The following is a 20,293-nucleotide window of genomic DNA, read 5'->3' on the forward strand; positions in this document are numbered from 1 at the left end:
AAAACGAGGAGGAGGAGGGCAATTGTTTGCAAAAATACGAACGCAGATGGTGTGAATGTCGAAATACTTACTCATACGGTTGTCGTGTGTGAGATAACTTGTATTTTTAAGTCTTTTTTATATTTTTATTATTTTTACATTTGCTTTATGAATTTTATGAAATATTTACACACGATCGTATGCATATATGTATATATATATATATATATATATATATATGTATGCATTTATGATATATTGTATTTTCTGGGTCTCTTCCAATCGAATACGTGCTTGTTTAACCAAACATGATTCTTATGTAGTTTGTGCTTTAACTTGCGCATGCATGCATTTTTTTATTTACTGATTTATGTTTTTTCCATAGCATTCTGTTGTTCCACTCGCAACGTGTAATAATTTATGTTTTAAGTTACAAGATTTATTCTCACTTTTGATTTTCCAAAATCCAAAAAAAAGACAATGTTAAATAGTTTTCTTTTATTCTTTTTTGTTCGATGGTGGGTGTGGTGGAAGCGGAATTTATGCTTATAATCACAATCAATACCATGTTATAGAAATATTCGCAAAGAATATTCTCAATAAATAAATTCGAAAGCTATAGAGTCTTTTCACCAAACTTACTTCCCAAAAACTAGTAGACAGGATAGCGCGACTTTCTACGCCAATAACTGTAAAGACGCAGTGGCCTCCTTAAGTGAAGAGAAAATGCAGTTCTTTGAAACCATCAACATTTCACATTAATGTTTTTTCAATATGATCGCTTGCTCATCGATCGATCATCGCTTAGTCAATGAAGACTTCAGGCTGCTGACGTACTGACAAACGGCGACATCGAGATAAGAGTGAACCATTGAAAATGTTCTTAATTTACCGCGATGTTTAGTTTAAAGTTCAAGCGACCTTGTATGCATACAACCTGCTTGCTAAGAAGCTTTTAAGTATGGTTACCGATGTATAAGGCTTCTCACCATACACAACAACGACATAACTCTTATAATTCCGCATTTTACTTGCACAGGAACCTTATGAAGTGCACGGAACAAAATTTTTTTTTTTTTTTTTTTTGATAAAATATTGAATTTTTCGCTCCTTTTTCAAAAACACATTTAAATAAATTGTTGTTGCACCATTAAACAATAGACTTTAGCACGTTGAAATGGTAAAAAAAAAACGCGCAGCTTTAAAAAAAAATACGGTTACCGTTTAATTTGAATTTCTGTCTTGCACTTCATTACGCTAACAATGATGAACTGCAATCAACAAGTTAAGAATAAAAGCTCAGAGATAATAGTTCAATAATAATTTTGAACTCATACTAGGTCGCTAGGTGAAGCTAGAAGACAGACAAATACGGTGGGCCGGTCTTCGTAATTTTTTTCGTTTGCGCCATCTTTACAATAAGTTTTTGTCAGCATTTCTCAGTTGCCATAAGTCAAGACATACGATTTCGTGGCAGCGATACGGCTCTGTCCTATATAAAGTAGAATAATCGAAACACATCGATGATAGAAGAGAATTGCTATCAGAGTATCTAAGTTTTGACTAATTTCTGAAGCAACTTAATAAGCGCTATCTACTCACACATAAGATAAATAAAAAACACAAAATCTGTATTTTATCAAATAATATATTTGCCAAAAAAAATAATTATTTACAAATCAGTTGGCAGTTGGCCGTAGCGTATAAATTGTTCTTCAACAATTTGCAAACAAAAAAAAAAGAAACATTAAGTTCAACTCGATACTGAAAATAGCCTACATTAGCCTACCTATTCAGACATCAAGCTTAGATATACGCATCATCAAGAACCAATCATTATTGTTGTTGTTGTACATAATTAAGATAATAAATTAATAATAAAATTGTCTTTTAGTATTTAAAATAAAGAAAGTGTGGCAGCACCAGTGTGTTATTTCTGTCATCGCTTCTATTAAAACTTTTTGACAAACAGGTTCGAGAGACTTTCCAATGCCACTCGTCACTATAGTGGTTTTCCTACGTTACACAAACAATTGACCAAATACAATAATAACTTTTAGCGGTCGAGTTTATTTTTATTTCGAAAGCGAACTTGAAATATTTCATGAAAAATTTTAATAAATTAACGATAATTTAGGTTAAGTGATATACAAAAAAAAAAAAATTGTAAAAAAATAACGAAAGCAAAACTGAAAACAGATGTCATCGACATAGAAGTTCAATAGAAATTTTGGATGCACAAACCATATGGCTCTGTATAAATTTAAAAAAAAAAAAAAGAAAAACAAATTAAAAATATGTTTTGTTCTTGCTATAGTTTACAATATCTTAAGTTTATTACATGCACATGTAAAATAGCTTCGCAATATCGCTGTGAACGCTTCATTTATAATTTTTTGTTTTATTTATGCTTACAGTCCTATAATTAATTGCTTAAAATGTCCATCTTGGCCTGTTATTATACCTGCTAAGGGTCAAAATATATTATTGGCAATAATTTTATTGGCTGACAGGTAGCAGCAGGACTTCTCATGCTATGCATATATATAGACTTAAGTACATGCTGCTCAAATATCATCTATAAAGTAATATCATCTATAAAATTAAATTCGATCAGCCCAGGAATTTCTATACCCATCACCGTCATCTTAAAAAAGACAAAAGGAGTAGAAGAACAGATTTTTTGTGCTCTGTATATGAGTGAAGTGCGCACAGTTGATTTCTTCTATTTTCAAATAAAAGATTTTGCCGTAAAGGCATGTACGCATTGTAGTCGTGTCCTTTGCAAAAGTTCAGGTCAATTTCAAAGACTTTCGCAAATTTTTAGGCGATATCTTCATTTTCGCTAACGGGAGACTGTGTACCACAAATACTAGAAAGCTGCGCAAACAGGCAGATGGACAGATGGAACAGGCGGACACGTTTAGGTGCATTCAAGATTTAAAACTAGCCATGAATTTGCATACTTTATAGGATCTCTGATGCTTCTTTCGGGGCGTTGCAAACGTTTTGATAAAATAAATGTACCCTTCATCGTTCAGTGATGCGTACAAAAATGTGAACGCGTGGTAATGATTAAGAAGAATCGTATACTTATACATAGGTAGAGAGATTTGAAAAGGGTGAAGCAGCAGCAGTAGGAAGAGAAAGAGACGTTCAATATTCTTATTAATTTAATTAATAAGGATGCATTTAATGCAAGTAGATTTTTCTTGCTTTTTTCAATCAAATTAACTCAAGCTGCGCACTTCAGGAAACTTCAGGTTTCAGTGCTTATAGACTTTACAGTGCGATTAAAGTAAGTGTTTGTGTTATGGAATTGAATGGCTCACCGTAGTTCACTGAAGTAAGAGCATCTTTCAAGAGCCGTTATTTTGCTAACAATTATGGATGCTGCCCGCTGACTAAAAAAACAAAAACCATATTGTTACCTGTCATAAAAGCCAAACGTCGTGACGTATCCCTCTGTCATGCATAGATTTTTGCAGCTGGATGAGTCAACCTTTGAGTACAGTCACAGGTCTCCCATAACTTAATTTCCGCTTGCACTCTTCGATTCGTTCAAGAAATTGCTATGAAATTCAAATATCTATACAGATAACCAATTATGATACTATGAGTGTAACATTAATCATACAGACATTAGGCGAACACAAAGGGAATTGTGATTTCATTTCAAATCAACCTTGTTTTCAAACAACGTTAAAGCGTAGACAGAAAATTTTTGCTATTAAATAATAATGATAACTCGTGGACATACAGAGCAATCAAGCTATTCTTGTTCAAGATGGTTAATGTCAACACCAATACTGTGTACACAGCGGTAGAAATAATACTTGGTTTAATGGATCCATGGTTCACAGTTATCGGAAAGCAGATACGTGCATTCTTTTTTCTAACCTATAATAGCATTGAAATTGCAACACTTTCAGATGAATCATCGATATATCTTCGATTTCGAATTCGACTGATAGTTTAGTCGGATAATGAATTCGCTTTCAATTACTAAAGTATCATTTATGAATAAGATGGATCTTACGATTATGGAGTGCAATGGAGCGCACAATAAACGACATCCATGCTATGATATACGATTTATTTATTCAATGGTTCGATTTTCGTTCTATATTGCAATTAAATATAGCAGATAAGCTAGTAGTAGTGAAGATTAATGGAAGACGTTCATCGAAACCAAATAAGGCCACGTTTGTATTTATGTCACAACTGCATACGACGTTATTGTGATTGTAAACGGCCTTAGAGCAATTATTTGTAATAGGTTTTGTTTATCAGAAACATATTCGGAAAAATAAAGGAACAGGAAACAATGTATTTGGGAACAAGATTGGCAGGTGCAACGATTATCGATAAAATCAGTCCTCTTTGTCGTTTTGAAACTTTTATACCCTACATGTCGGTAGAGTTATGAGAGTTGATTTAACGCTGATTCTCGCACGGGATCTTTAAATATGAAGGAATGGTAGACGGATTGGGCAACGCATGTCGTTTCATTGTACAATCGGTTGCAAATGTTTCACACAGAATTAATGTTTATTTGTATCTACAACGCCTTATATATATATATATATATGCGTGTATATTTCGATCAATAAGAGATTTCAGCTTTTACCTGCGCGAGTATACATCTGTTCGTTTTTTGATAAAATGTTGCAAAAATTAATGTGAAAAGCTACAACGCTTCAAAGTGCGTAATTCTATTGAATTTGAAAACGAACCTGAGATGTTCTTAAGCAGAGTCTCAATTTTCAAAACAAAACCTGAAGTAGTCTAATCTAAAACTAACTTACTTATTTTACAATTACTTTTGATGTTACCTTATGTCGACATATATGATTAGTCAAAACACTAAAGTGTCAAAGGTTAATTCTTATATTTGATTTTGATTTTGGGCATGCAACACTTGCTTCCAGGCAACTACAATCTTTAACATTAAACTTTGTTTAGCATGTACTGTTAAGTTATTCCTCTGCCACTCTAGGGATTTTTTTTACATGAACCGGTTTCTTACTGGGTGTCAAAGTGTAAGTGCGACTTTGTTCAAACAACAGCAGCAACAATAATAATAATAATAATAATAGCAGCCACAACAACAATAAAGAACATGAATGTTTAATATGATCTTAAAGTTTTCAAAGTGCGTGAGATGCGTTAGTATTTTCTTTCGAGATATGTGAAGAAAGAAAGAAAGAAAGAAAGAAAGAAAGAGAAAAACTGCTAAACTCCGTATGCAAACAAAAGTTCTCTACGTGCCCCAAACAGCAACGAAATGTGAATGGAAATTCTTAACCGTTACATATATTCGTTTAGTAATTAAGCACAAGAATCAAATGCGTGCTCAATTTAACATACAAAACTGCATAGATACGCACACGGACGCACGTACATACATGCGCACGCTCTTGCGTTTATGCATTTACAAGACAAAATCAACTACGAGGGTATCTCCATAAGTATCCGATCTGGCGCGCAGATGGCGGTTTTGGTCCGAAGTAAACTGCTATAATTCCAAGTACCAAAGTTAGCTTCAAAAGCTTCAAAGCATCAAAGCCGAACACTTCCATAGAAATGAAAATATATGCGAGGCCAAAATAAACGACTCAAGAAACAATACAATTTTTTTTTTCTTCTCGTTTTAATATGACTAATCACTCGAAATATGTCCCCTATCCGTGTATAACGATAACGGAGAGAAAGAAATGTGGAAAGAGAAAGAGATAGGAAGATGGCGGCCGCAAGCCAATGTATTCCACTGCCCAATCGATAAGTGTTATGTCTTTCCCGACTGAGCACTCGCTATGGGTACAATCGAAGTCAACTCTACCGCACTTAAATTTCAACCCACGGAAGAGTCTTACTTACTCAGCTGCTCGTACGGATAAATAAGCTGAGAGGGTGAAGAAAACTCATAAAAGATATTTCAAGAAGTGTTGGCCCTTAATATTGATTGGAAATTCAGACATGAGAAAATTCCACGGACGATAAGTAACGTATTTACTTACAATAGAACATAAAAATAAAGTTTATTAGGATATTTATCCGTCGAACGTGAGCCGAGGTAGGACACCTAACTGAAAGGAAAGAAAGGGCTTGAAAGAAATAGCTGGATACAATTCTACGATTATAGCGTCAGTTTTTTTGGGATGCGCGTGAAATAATTTTCGTTGATTGTATTCAAAAAGAAAAAACGATTTCTGAAAGGAAATCTTGTTTCCTCGAGGTTCAAAGTTTACAGGTCTATTAATGCGATGGCCAAGTGGGCGAAGACTTAAAGCTCAAACTGATTTCTCGCGCGCTCTATTTATAAGATATATATTTATTACGCATATTATCTTCTCATTCCAATCTTGAAAAGTGAATCGATGATAAAAGATATTTGTAACGTTGAGAAAGCGGAGTCTACAGTTGATATCTATTTCCGGAGACTTGTCCATAAATGAAATTATCGACGCTATTGAACTTCACCGCCGACGAAAGTGTGTCCATCTCTAAAGGGCAGCTTGTATCAAGAAATATATATATATATATATATTGTTTTGTTAGAGCGGGTATTTTTGCAATGATTCTCGTAATTTTACTATAAATTTAAACGCTGATAAATGCCTATATATATTTAGATGTACGGGGCGCAATCATATTTCATCTGATGATGGTGGTTGTGAGGAATGTTAAAGACATAGAAATTAAAGTTTTATTAAGTGAATGCTCACGAATATGCGATTACAACGACTTATTGAGTAATCATCGCCAGTCATTTATAACTGCTACACAATACAAGAGCAACACGCACATGCACTTAGTTGCATATAATTTGAATACACAAAGCAAGCATATTAAATTCTTTAATAATCTATACATATGCATATACAAATGCAAATGCATTCGCATTATTTATATACAATTTATTCAAGCAAATAGGGGCATTTACTGAATGAACTAACAGAAAATGAATGGCAGCAAGCGCACATGTTAATGATTAATTATATATGTGTGATGCAAAAGTTTTATGCAGATTAAGCCAAACCAGTTTGTTACGATCCCTTTTTTCTTTTTCTAAATATTTGGAGATAATAAACTTGCGAAAAGACAATCACTGACTAGCGCAACAGCGTGCTCTTTTGTCCTGAAATCTTTATTTCAGCTCCGGCTTCCTCTCCCACGCTCCCCATAAGACCATTTTTTAGATCTAATAAAAAATTGGCCAAATTAATTTCACATTTTAATATTTGATTGAAGGCTACTCTTGATCTAATAGCTAGTATTAATTTAGGTAAGAAAACACTAACATGTATATATATATATATATATATATATATATTATATGTAAAACTTTAGAAAAAGCTCTTCATACGAGATAATAGGTTTGAACGTCTTGAAAGTAAGATCCATTGTTTGCAATGCGTTTATACAAAAGATTCGGATAAGATTTTCAACTTTATCGGCTATAGATGTGCCAAAATAGATCTGTCCGCTAATCAAAACCTGGAACAGGATCACAGAAGTTACGTAGCGTTCTCATTCACTTACTGCATGACAAACTGCCGCAACTCATTCTCCCTTAATCGCACCGGCTCGCATTTAGAACGAGCTACCCGCCCGCCAAGAATTTCTTGCACCATTTCAGATTCTTTCATTCATTCAATCCAACATATACAAACACTAATCACTTACTTTCTCAATGCATTAAAATATTGAAACATTTTTTCGATTCTGTAGCTTTCAAAGACTAGTTTCGACATACTTTGTGAAAAAGAACTGTGATTAAATTGATAAACATGAGTTGAATTACGGGCTACATATCTTCGAACTATATTAACTTACCGATCAATTTATTATAATGAAAAATTGCAACTTGATAACGTTAAAAGCTATTGAATTCATTCATTTTTAATAGCAGTCGTAATACAAAACATATGGTAAAGTTGAAAGAGGTTTTCAATCGTATCACTGTTACTAATACTACTAATACTATCAGTCAAAGTTGGTGGCCTAATTGCAGCATTAAATTATGCAAATCCCCAAATATCTATGCACACAATAAAAAACATTTTATATGTGAAAAAAAAAAAAAAACCAACATACAATTCAATAGATTATTATTGCTGTTCTGTTTTATGAAACAGCACGACACTATACCCGAACATATTTAAAAAACAAACAAAAAAATTAACATTTAAAAACGAAAAAAAAAATGATTTTTAAATTCTCCGCTTCTTTGGTTTCTTTTTCACTAAATTTGCATATAAATAAAAATAAAAAAATTTAAAAAAATGTTTGTACTCGCATGTCTATTGTAAAAAATAACAACAACATCTTCACCACATTATTACAACACGTGTTATATAAAAATTTACTATAGAAATAGACAGCAAATGGGGAAAAGTTTATTAATATTTATTTATTTGTTTATTTTTGGATTTAAGTAAATAAATTTTTGATGCTAATGTTTATCTCGTTTAGGTTTACAGCAATTTCGGGCAAAAAACATATATACGAGTTTACTGACCCTTGACCGATACCCGCAGTACATGAAATTAATTTCACACCTTGTCTGGATAAGTTTTCATATCAACTGAAGCGTTCTGAAGGTATTGTTATCGTACTGAATTAATGAATGTATTTAATCGACTGTAATACACTGCTTTAAATTCCTGTATGTTATGAACACACCTACATACTGTCCCCCCGCCGCCGCCGTTCCCTAAACACGGACGAATGCAGTTTTAATAATGCTTGCAAGGCTTTACATACCTTTGCGCTAACTAGCAAACTCTTGAATGCCATGTGAAAATAGCCCGAAAGATCTCCCGCGTCCTTGCGAGGAAACAATGGGGGGGGGAGTTGTGGCATCAAAGCTTAGCATTAGCATAAGCTTTCTATTGGATTTTTAACTAATTCTTGTATTCATTACAATTGAGTTTTGTTTTGAGTATTATCGTCATATTTATGGATGGATGATTATAATTTGTAAACACGATCAGTGATTATCAACTAAGAATATATGCCAAGTTGTTGTGGCATCAAAGCTTAGCATAAGCTTTCTATTGGATTTTTAACTAATTCTTGTATTCATTACAATTGAGTTTTGTTTTGAGTATTATCGTCATATTTATGGATGGATGATTATAATTTGTAAACACGATCAGAGAATATATGCCAAGTTGTTGTCGCTTTGTACGTTAATTGTTGCGACCGTAAACCAGATGAATGGGTGGACAGGAAACTTTGACACGAATTAAGAGCATATTGTCTGGGCTCATTAGCTATTCGCTTTGTAACAAAGGAGTAATGGTGCCGCCAACACACCATATAGTCATGAATAAAAAACAAAAGATTTTTCTTAACATTCCGCGGACTTAAAACACCTGCGAAGGTCTGATCGCAATTAATTTGAAAACGAAACATCAAAAAATGATATATCATAAGTTTATAAGAAGAAAAAAAAATGAAAAATCCTTTATCTGCTTGTGTGGTCAGTAAAAAAAAATATTTTTCTCATAATATTTAATCTAAAAATTATTTTTAAAGTGCTTTTAAAAATCACAATGAAATGCACATAATTTCAAATAACTTCACATATATATACGCACATATATCTACATAAAAAGTTTATGATTTTTTTCTGATTGCATTTTAGTAGAGATCGTAAAAATCTATTTGCTCCGTTTCTTTGCGCAATATAATCATCAATAATAACGCATTAAAAATGACGACAAATATCAGAGAAGAAAAAATTGAAAAGGAAAACTGCTATCATAACAACTGCATACGAACGGGCTATTAAATTTATTTCAGTGACTGTGATATTAAGCAAGCAAGCAAGCAAGCAAGCAAGCCGGAAAAGCGCTCAGCATGTGCAAGCCTCTCTCTCCCTCTCCCACTTTCTGTATGTATGTATGTGTGTGTGTGTGTGTGTGTGTGTGTGTGTGCAATATCTCTCTGCAACAATACCTTTGAATCGGAGATAAGTAAATAGCAAGATGTTTCAATATTTTACTGAAAACCGAGCAATAATAAAATCTCAAGGACTATTGACTTTTCTGTTATCAATAACAGTAACAGATCTGTTCCACTTCCATTCTCTTTCTATGTACGAATAAAAATTATATTGATGGTTCTTTCATATGACGTCACATACATAAAATTCTGTATTTTCTTAGGTGAATACCCGTCGTAATGATATACATATAGATAGATGTGTGTGAACGCAGAAAAAAAAAGATAAAAATTATATTAACAAATGTAATTGGGTAACTCAGTGAAAAAAACATACAAAGAATTATGAACATATATAGTGAGAATGAAAGAATAACTAATTTACTTAATGGCGCTGTTACTGTTATTGATAACAGTAGAAGTAAAAGTTCGTAAGATTCTATTACTCCTCAATTTTGAACAAAATGTTGCGACATCTTATCATTTAGTTGTCTCTGTTTAAATTCACATAAGAACGAGCACAATCTTTGCAACTAATATATTAGAAAAATATACAAATGAGTATATAAATAAATACTTATTACACAATAATAGGAACGGAAACCACACAAAGCATAAACCATAAAAAAAAAAAATAAAAAAAAAAAAAAACAAAAAACAAAGTAAAGTGAAACATTACAATAAAACAAGGCATTGCTTGAATGAGCAAATCTAAGTTTAAGCTGCGCCAAGCATGATTATGTTTAGCAACAAACCGCAACAACATAAATGGCAAACAATAGCAAGTAAACAATCGGCCATCAAACCAACCAGCCATCGTAAACAACAATGGCATCAATGTGACAGAAAATTGACTGCCATGCACCATTGGGCGCCGGCACTTTGTAACTCTCAACACTGTATACAATGCTTGTACACATAAAACCAATCACGAAGAAATTTTATTTATGGATAAAAAAAAGACAAAAAAAAACTTCCTTCTCGAGACTAAAAAAAAAAATTGGAAAAACTAACACTACAGCGATAAAAATAAAAATTATTATAGATCTCTTTTACTCTACGAATTAAATAGAAATAGTCAACGTAATCGGTTGTTCTTACGATTAGAAACGAGGTGAAAATTTCAAATTTATATTTATTAACGCTTTTGTTTACAAGCAGTTTGGCTTTGTTTGCAATTGCGCATGCGTGTGTATTTCTACACCCATCACCGAAGTATGAGGGGTATATTCATTTTGATAAAACGTTTGCAACGCCCAGAAGGAGGCATCACCGACCCGAAAAAGTGCATATATTCTTGATCAACATCAAATCCTAGATCGTTTTAAGCATGACCTGTCCATCCGTCTATGTAATGTGTGTTGTAAACATTCCTCTGGCCGCAAAAACGAAGTTATCAACTTTAAACTTGGCAACAACAGTGCGAGTTATTGCACGCAGGTTGGTGTTGGAAATGGGCCATATCGATCGAAAGACATGCTCACAGCACCACGTAAACTGAGAATACCTCCTCCTGTTTTTCAAAAGGAATGAAAAATTGATTTTTTACTTATTACTCATAAACTTAAGCAAATAAATGTACAATAATTTAATCGAATGTTCCATGGATTATGGTGCAGCGTTTGTGCACAAAAATGTTAAAAATTGACCATGCCTATCCTAAATTATAACATATCAAAATGTAATTGTTTTTTCAATACGTTTATAACGCGCAGAAACACGCCTCAAAACCGTTATAAAGTGTATAAATTCTTGGCTACCTTCAAGTCTCGAATGCATCTAAACGTTTCAGCCTGTTCGTCTGACCATCTGTCTGTTTGCGCAGCTTTCTAGTATTTGTGGTAAACGTTGTCTCGTTTGCCATAATGAAGATGCCGCCTAAAAATTTGCAAAATACTTTGGAATTGACCTAAACTTTTTAATAGACACGCCTACCATGCCCACATGCCTCTACAACAACAAGTTTTATATTGAAAATAAAAGAAATCAACTGCGCCCACTTCATATATATATGTAGAGCATGAAAATATTGTTCGTTTACTTCTTTTGTCCTTTTTTGGCATAAACAGCGATGGGTATGAAAGATTCGGTCCCGACAGAATGTATATTTCTTACTTCTTAAATTTTTAAAAGCATTTGAAAACGTTATAGTACATGTGCTTGGTCATGCTAAGCTCTAGAGGCATATTACACCCACCAAGCGATTTCATTATGTCACACTTATCCATAGCTAGTAATGCGTAGAAAGTACCCTTATATTAATATGATCCCGACATCACAACACTATTGATTAAAAAAAACAAATATCATTTATATCATTTTATTCAGAGGAAATGTTCTTCACATCTGGCACTTGAAAGTTAAAAATTAAAAAATTCCAGATCGACAAATAAGTTCCGAGTCAAAAGGTTAGTGATATCATCCCCTATTCAAGGATTTTGTTTTTGTCGACATATTAGCATAAAAATATTATCAAACATCTTTGCCGGGCAGCACAAGCGCGAGACTCCAACATATTTGAACCGTTATGGGAAGGTTTCGAGCTTAGAATGAGGAGGAGTTCTCCATCTTCAACATCATTGACACAATTGGCCAAAGTTTTTGTACAAAAAGGGGACCATATTTTGTGTAAAAACTATTTAGATGCTCTTCGAACTGATTCCGCGAACAATTGCGACTGTTTATTGCGAAAATTGGACCCACTAATACATAATGCGTATCCATCAGGTCTTCATATTATATTGCCACACCTGTAGTTTAATATTTCTTGCACGAGCAGCAAGTAAAGTTCTTCTCTGGACAAAAACTGATATATTAGAAAAAAAATATAAATTTAAGTGGAATGTCTGCGCTGCATCGATTTGCGATTGACTTTTTTTAATAATTTTCGACACATCCATTAACCGATGATACGGATGCAGGTAATTTACCAAAAAAAAAATAATAAAATGATTTTTCCCAGCAACTTTATGAAGTTGTCGGCATAGCCGAACCGATTTCGCTAGGCACTCAACTGGCTTTGCTTTGCAAATGTCCGGCTATCCAAACACATGTCCAGCTGTGGGCATAAAAAAGACCAATGCACACTTTACACTTTACTCTCTTGAGAGTAACTGTCGTCCTCTTAGGAGATTTTTTCGAAAAATTAATAAAAGAAAAAGGAAAAAAATCAACAGGCAAGATACTCATAATCGGCTTTAGTCGAATTTATTAGGCCCACTATCCTTTTCTGAACAGGAACACCAAAAAAAAAAAAAAAAAAAAAAAAGAAAAGAAAAGAAAAGAAAACGTAAAATCAAATTTCAATATCCGATACCATTGAGTGGATGTGGGGCGATTTTGAGCGCTTTTGGTAAAACTGCCCATGGAATGTACCATTGTAGCAGTGAGTGATAAGATACATAATTTTTTTTCTGCTTTTGATAACAGGGATTCATGTTGTTGCACTTTTCCAATTTTCACCATGAGCCAAGCATGCATCCAAGTATTTTCAATGTTTTTGAAAGCGACATCTGGCCATTTTTATGGTGCGTTATTCCGATTGATGCAATCGTTTTAACATAACGAATGCATTCTCGATGTTAAAGGTCAATAATTGGCACAAAAAAATTCGTTCTAAGTCAAACAGTTTCTTTCGTTTTATTTTTGTTCTTTCTATGTTTCTAGTGTTCCTTCGCAGAGCTTACAGGCATTCATAGAAAATGTATAATATAGCAGATGATGTCACCCAAGTGACAGCAATGAGTGAGATAGCTTAGCAATAATAGTAGTAACAACAATAAAAACAACAGCAATTGCTATATTTTAAATTCTTTTCTCCTCTTGACTATTCATTCATTTCTGTTCAAGCCTTTTCAACACCATTCAAGCATATTATTGGCTTCGCAAGCAAGCAGCTGAAATGGAAAACAAAAAGAAATGGCCTAACGCTTCTACATTATGAAAAAAGGAATATTTAAATGAAAGATGGCCATTAAGTTAAAAAGCAATCTAGATTACATACTATTTATAAACAAAAGACAATTTAAATGAATGAAAACTTTACATGTGTATGTAGAGCAAAAGAGATTGTAATGATTTTGAAAATAGTCTTCGTAATTGTGTAATTGCACTAAAAAAATTAAAATTCGTCAGCAAAGAGGACAGCAAAGAGGGAAATTAAAATTATGTTTGTAAAGCATAAATGTAAAAAATCGTATCGTTTAACCCAAATCGTTTATCTACCTCGGCACAACCCTCTCACAATTGCCAACATATAATAACTACTGGCAATCAAATCTGCGAGATATGATATGATGGGCAACAAATCGAACTTCTGTTTATCCTATTTTACTATTTTACTAGATGTATTTATGGAATTGGGATTCGAGGTTTCTATTCCACTATGAACAAACCCGGTACCTAATGGATTTTCAGCTTTCTCTTCTGCCCAAAATCCGATAACAAACGCATTCTTTACTAACTCACTAACCTTAATTCAGTCACCTAAGCTTTTTTTAATATCTTTCAAGTTCTTAAGTCCCCCATTTCAATTCAGTCTTCCAAAATTGGACAATGATCGGTAAAGGTATAGAGTCCCTCGAGAAGGCATTAACGTAAAGCTTAGGCTGTTTTATTCAGCATTTAAATTTATCGGAGCGAACGTTTATCGCCAAGCATCTTAACCAAGACGTTTTTCAAACACCCTATTGGCGAGACTTCAGTTAGTATGATGGACAAGTGCAATATTCTTGAATATTAGCAACCACTTCTAAACGTGATAGCCTCAAATCTTTAGTGAATCATTGTAATCCAGAATTTCGACGAAAATCAACGAAAGGAGCAAGAGTGTTTTATGTTTGCTACTCAGAAAAAAAAAAATAAAAAATATTTTGAGCGGCGAAGAAAAACTTCTTCTTTCAAACGCAATAACATTCGGCCACACGGCCAATAATGATGATGATGACCTCTTAGAAAAATAAGAAAAATATGAATGAGACATGATACCCAGCGTGGGTACAAAAATACTTCTTTCAAAATTCAAACAAAAATTACGAGAATTTTCTAAATGTCCATTAGCGACTCCAACATTAATGCGTAATATAAACAAAGTCTGACAACAGCAAACGCTCACGCCACTTTTATATGTCTTATTGCAGAGAAGGAAATTGTGACAGCATCTGAAAATAGAAGTGAAGAAGTCGAGAAACTATATTTGATAGCAAGAAGACCGCTTGTGGAGGAGAACATACTGTCGCCAGGGCTAAAAATATCTATCAGAGCACGACGCCTGGTATGAAGACAGTACAGATTTTATCTACAAACTTCATGTTTTATATTAATAAAATCGAATGCGTCTGTAAACTAAGGCAGCAAAATAAAATTTTGTAAGAAAATTTTTTGTTTGACGAAAATCGAAAAAAAAAATGTCATACAAATGGTGTTAAATACATAAAAAATTAATTTTCATTTCATAAGCCATGTTCAAGCAGAACCGATAACGAAGCGATGCCTATAATGAAAAGTATTTTAATATTTTTTTGTTATAAATCTAAATATGTGTGTATGTACATATATATTGATATATATTCCATAACAAAAAAAATACTAATATATATTTTTCCACTTGGCAGAATTGTTAATGCTGCATCTCTCTTGGCTTAAGGCCAAGATTTTTATTTATTTATTTTTTATTTTTTTTTTTGACGAATAAATCTTTGGTTAATGATCATTAACTACATTATCAGCCTATTCTAAACGGTACTCACAGAAACAAATTATTAACGTTTTTATTTATTTATTTTTTTTTTTATTTATTTATTTTTTTTTAATTTTTTGTTTTTATTTGTGTGTATATATTTTTGCTGTTTTTGGAAATCGTACACTTACCCGCACACATATGTGTTAGCATATATTTCAATGAACGTAGAAAGAAAGTTCATTGAAATAAGAAATGTGCCTGTACAATCAACCACCTACTTGGAAGCCATGAGTGCAATTAAATATTTCTTGGCGCAGTCTTGTACGTTGTTTCTATTTCTTTGAAGAGATTACCAAAAATAAACCACTACTTTAGCGGACATGACACAATGCTTATTGAATGCAAAAGCTATAATAATAGTCTACATCCACTGGCAGCTATTCTCCTGGAACCGTCTTCTACAATATTATAATTCTATTGTGAAGAAAATGTTTATCAAGCCGCTAAAAGTGTCTAACAAAAATTTATTTTACCGGACAGATAGACAATTCATGTTGTGATCTTGCGATCTATTTGTTTTTTCTCTTGTTGCGAAAATTATGTAATAAAAAGGCCAATAATTACTATCGCATGTGTATTGAAAGTTAAAGTCCTGCAAGAATTAAATGAAATACTTTTTGTAATCCTAAAGGAAAAAAAATGTAATTAAGTAATCAGTTATCTTACACTAATGGAACCGCTGAGTAATTGCAAAGGAGTACAAGTCTCATTTAATATGTGTGCAGCAAGGAAAGGTTGAATACAATGAAATTAATATATGCAAATTAATATATGAATAAAGGAGGTGATTAAGTCAAGGTTTATACTGGCTATTCTACTACCTGCTATAGGTTGGCAGACGATAAGATTGTAAACTGATATTGGATTACTCTATAGAAAGTCGATGTATTTGATAGAGCTGGGTATGATAGTGTAGGGTGCTCTATTTTAATTATCACGAAATTTATAATAAATTTGTGCATATCAAAAATACTTTCATATTAGTATTCCATTATATTACTTACATTCTTGGTCTGATTCTTCAGGGCTTTCAGGCGAACACTTAGTATGATTTACTTTTATTTCGAACTAGCCCTGACCCGAGTACAGAGCATATTTCCAACAAACAAATGGACAACAAATACCGCTACTCACGCTGATCTATACAACGCATTTGCTATGTATGTATATATTCGAAGTATATTTCTACGTGTTGCCAATATGTTGTTGGTAAATTCATTTAAAGAGTTTATCATACTTCCAAGTATACAAATATGAAGGAAATGCTATGCATTCAGAATTACTCGCAAAAGCAATACCTTTGAAAGGCGTTGTGCATACGATGTATCGGTATAAGCGTGGAAAAGGAGGTAAAAGAAATTGCAAAACATCCCAGTCAGATTCGGAGATTTGAATCAAGCACTTGAAGTATTCAAAAATGTTTGTGAACTACGCCACTCATACGCTATAACTAAATTTCTTCACCTATCTTCGCAAATGGCTGGATGTAAGCAAAGGCACTGCTATGTTCAACACGTCAAAGCAATAAAATTCAAAATTAGAAAGCAATTAATTAATTCGACAAAATGTGTCAATACTGAAAGGTTCTGTATGAATATGTAGTAGAGGGATGGATGCAAACTTTCAAACTAAACTACTGGAATTTTTAAATGTAAATATAAAAGGCAGTACAGGAAAAATATTCTCCCAGAAATCGAGATAGTAAACGATGCGTGGTTCAATCGAGCCACTGCTGAGTTGAAAGACTCACTTATATAACATATTTTTCCGGACATATGTTTCATTCATAGGATTATTCCAATCAATATAAGCTATTATAGGTGAATTCCAAGTTCAAGTTAAAGATAAATTCTAAGATTTTAATGATGATCATAAGCAATTAGGAGCAATTCAATTAGTAGCAGTATAGTAATATGCCGCAGTAAGTAAGAATAGTATTGAATAACCTAAAATTGCAAACTTTAGTATGTAGCAAAAAACACCGTATTGGAGGACATCCACAACTAATCTTGATCCACCTTTGTCAAGCTTAATTTACTTGACGGGCAAAATGTCTTAAAAATCGAGACCTGCAGATTGAACAAAGACATAGAAGGCCAGATATTTAGACGAACCGACGAGCTGACAAACAAATAAATCAGCAGAGCAGCTTCAAGAATTGGTTCTGAATCGATCGGTATACCAGGAAGTATGTCTGTCTTAAGTTCTTCCGAGTGCTATATGTAGATGCGGACAAAACAAAATATGAATAGTATGATGCCGAGAGAAAAAAATAATCAAATAGTTTTATATACTTTCCAATCTCTGTTTTCTTTTTCTGCGGCCTTGAAATTTTACCGAAGAATGTGCAGACAATCACAAAACAAGAACTTTTGAATTCTCGAGAATTTTAAGTAAAGACCAAATGATGGAATCAGTAAAATCGATTCAGAATTTTATCCTGATTTATCCTGATTAGATATGTAAGTTTTAGAACGCAACGGTGCACGAAAAATGATGCCAAACCATAAAAGAATTTAAAGATAAAAACTAACATATATTCAATATATCAGATTTAGTATATGGAAGAATTTTTTTATTTTTATTAAAAAAATATCTTAAGTAAAACCTTTCTTTTGTAATGTATCAAAAAAAAAAAAAAAAAAAAAAAAAAAACATACATACATACATACATACATATATACTTTACATAATACGTTAGTTGGAATAGATGAATTGCACTAACAGTTATATAAATGCGTGTAGATGTTTAATATCAAATAAATCAATTTTAATGTTATTCACGCAATATAACCATCTATTGATCCATTTCACTAATAAAGGTTTATATTAATCGAAAAACACTCGAAATGTACAAACAGTCATAACAACTCTTATCTCAGAGGCATTCAGAAAATAATTATTAAAACATTTGCAAAGCAAGAACAAAAAATAGAAAAAAACAAAAAAGAAAAAAAATGACCATCGGGTACCAGCAACCAAACTGAATAATCGATTTTAGGTGCATTATCAAATGATTGCATTCAAAATTCGAGTCCGTAAACTTACCGCATTATTTTTTTGCTGAAAGCTAAATCCATGGTGCAGCGGCGTAATGTTGACACAAACTGGATGCAATTTTCCAAAATAGGTGAACCAATCTTTGGCTTGCCGTTACACGCACACAAAAACCGACGGCGCACATTCACATCAGTTTTGTAATGAGTTTCTATAGTTGGCACAGTTAAATGCAATAGTAAGGCAGCATGTCTAGTAACCGATTTACGTATATATATATATATACATATATATACCTCTTTATAAGCAATATTTTGTGAAAATTTTAATTGCAACAAATGGGCAGCAGAGTATTAACACTTTTATCGAATGTTTGCTGAAACAAAATAATTGTAAATTCTACATAGACGCGCATGCACATTTATACACACACATATATATAGTTGTATAGACATTTACATGTGCATATATAAAACCGGTTACAATCGATGCAATTATTTCACATAATATATACACATTTTCAGTGATAATAACACGTACGCGAGCACATACAGACAAACGCTGTGTAAAATGATTAAATTGCGATGAAAAGAGATTTTAATACAATGATCAAAGCTATCCTGTGATTTTTTTGTTTATTTTTTTTATTTATTTATTTTTTTATTTTTTTTTATTCTTTTTTCTTTTTTTTGCTTAAGAGCAATTTATACGTGTTATGTGGTAAACAGGAGTTTTATTCGTTAAAAAGGAAAAAAAATTGTGTTATTTATTTAAAAAAAATAAAAATAAGGAAAAAAGCTTTTTTTAATTAAGGAAAATTTGCATTTATTTTCACATTTTAAATAAATTCATCTATAACAGTTTTCTACCAAACAATCACACAACAGCTCTACTTGAGCTTCTTTTTAATATTTCCTATTATTATTATTTATTTATTTATTTTTTTTTTTTTTCTTCTTCTTATTTATTTTCTTTCTTTTTTTTTCCAATTTGCTCTCACTTTTTGTTTACCCAGCAATTATTTATGTATTTTATAGCATTTAACGCTTAATTACAAACATACGTAAAATCTATACCACACATGTGCACATGGATGTGTGCGGTTAAGATCTAAACAGATGTTTATACTGCGTCCTACACTCTATATTTGCATGTTTGCCATTCTATATATGCGGGCGTATGGAAGATTATGTGCGTATGCGCTTGTAACAGACTGATTGTGTGTGTCTGCATATTTCCGTCACGACGCTTTCATAATTTATGCTTGCACTCATCTCTTTTTCTACCCAATATTTTAGCAAAGCCAAGCCCTACATCCCACCAATCCTACCAACACTTATCCACATGTACACAATCTAAGCTCAACAGAAACAAACAAAAAAAAAAAAAAAAAAATTGTAAAAATAATAAATACATAAACATATATATAAAAACATAAAAAACTAGTTACACGCACATGTAGATAATTTTTTTTTACACTTTTTTGTTTGTTTTTTTTTTCCGCTTTCATAAACCTAACAAATATGAAGACGCATTTAGAATACCAGAGATGCAAACAGTGCTTAAATTCGTTTACGTAGATTTTCACTTCAAGGTAAACTTTCTGTCAAAGGACGCGCGCAC

General features: G+C 32.6%; 1 protein-coding gene across 1 annotated transcript in view; it reads right to left on the minus strand.

The window, feature by feature from the left end:
* The window catches only part of LOC119644979 (collagen alpha-1(XV) chain), a 448,380-nt gene extending 429,572 nt beyond the window's left edge, over positions 1–18,808 (minus strand). The window contains exon 1 of the mRNA XM_038044722.1: positions 18,722–18,808. Coding sequence (XP_037900650.1) covers positions 18,722–18,753 — 32 coding nt within the window. The 5' untranslated portion in view covers positions 18,754–18,808. The remainder of the gene's footprint in view (positions 1–18,721) is intronic.
* Between the last annotated feature and the right edge of the window lie 1,485 nt (positions 18,809–20,293).

The sequence above is a fragment of the Glossina fuscipes genome, unplaced genomic scaffold, assembly GCF_014805625.2.
Source record: "Glossina fuscipes isolate IAEA_lab_2018 unplaced genomic scaffold, Yale_Gfus_2 1, whole genome shotgun sequence".
NCBI lineage: Eukaryota > Metazoa > Arthropoda > Insecta > Diptera > Glossinidae > Glossina > Glossina fuscipes.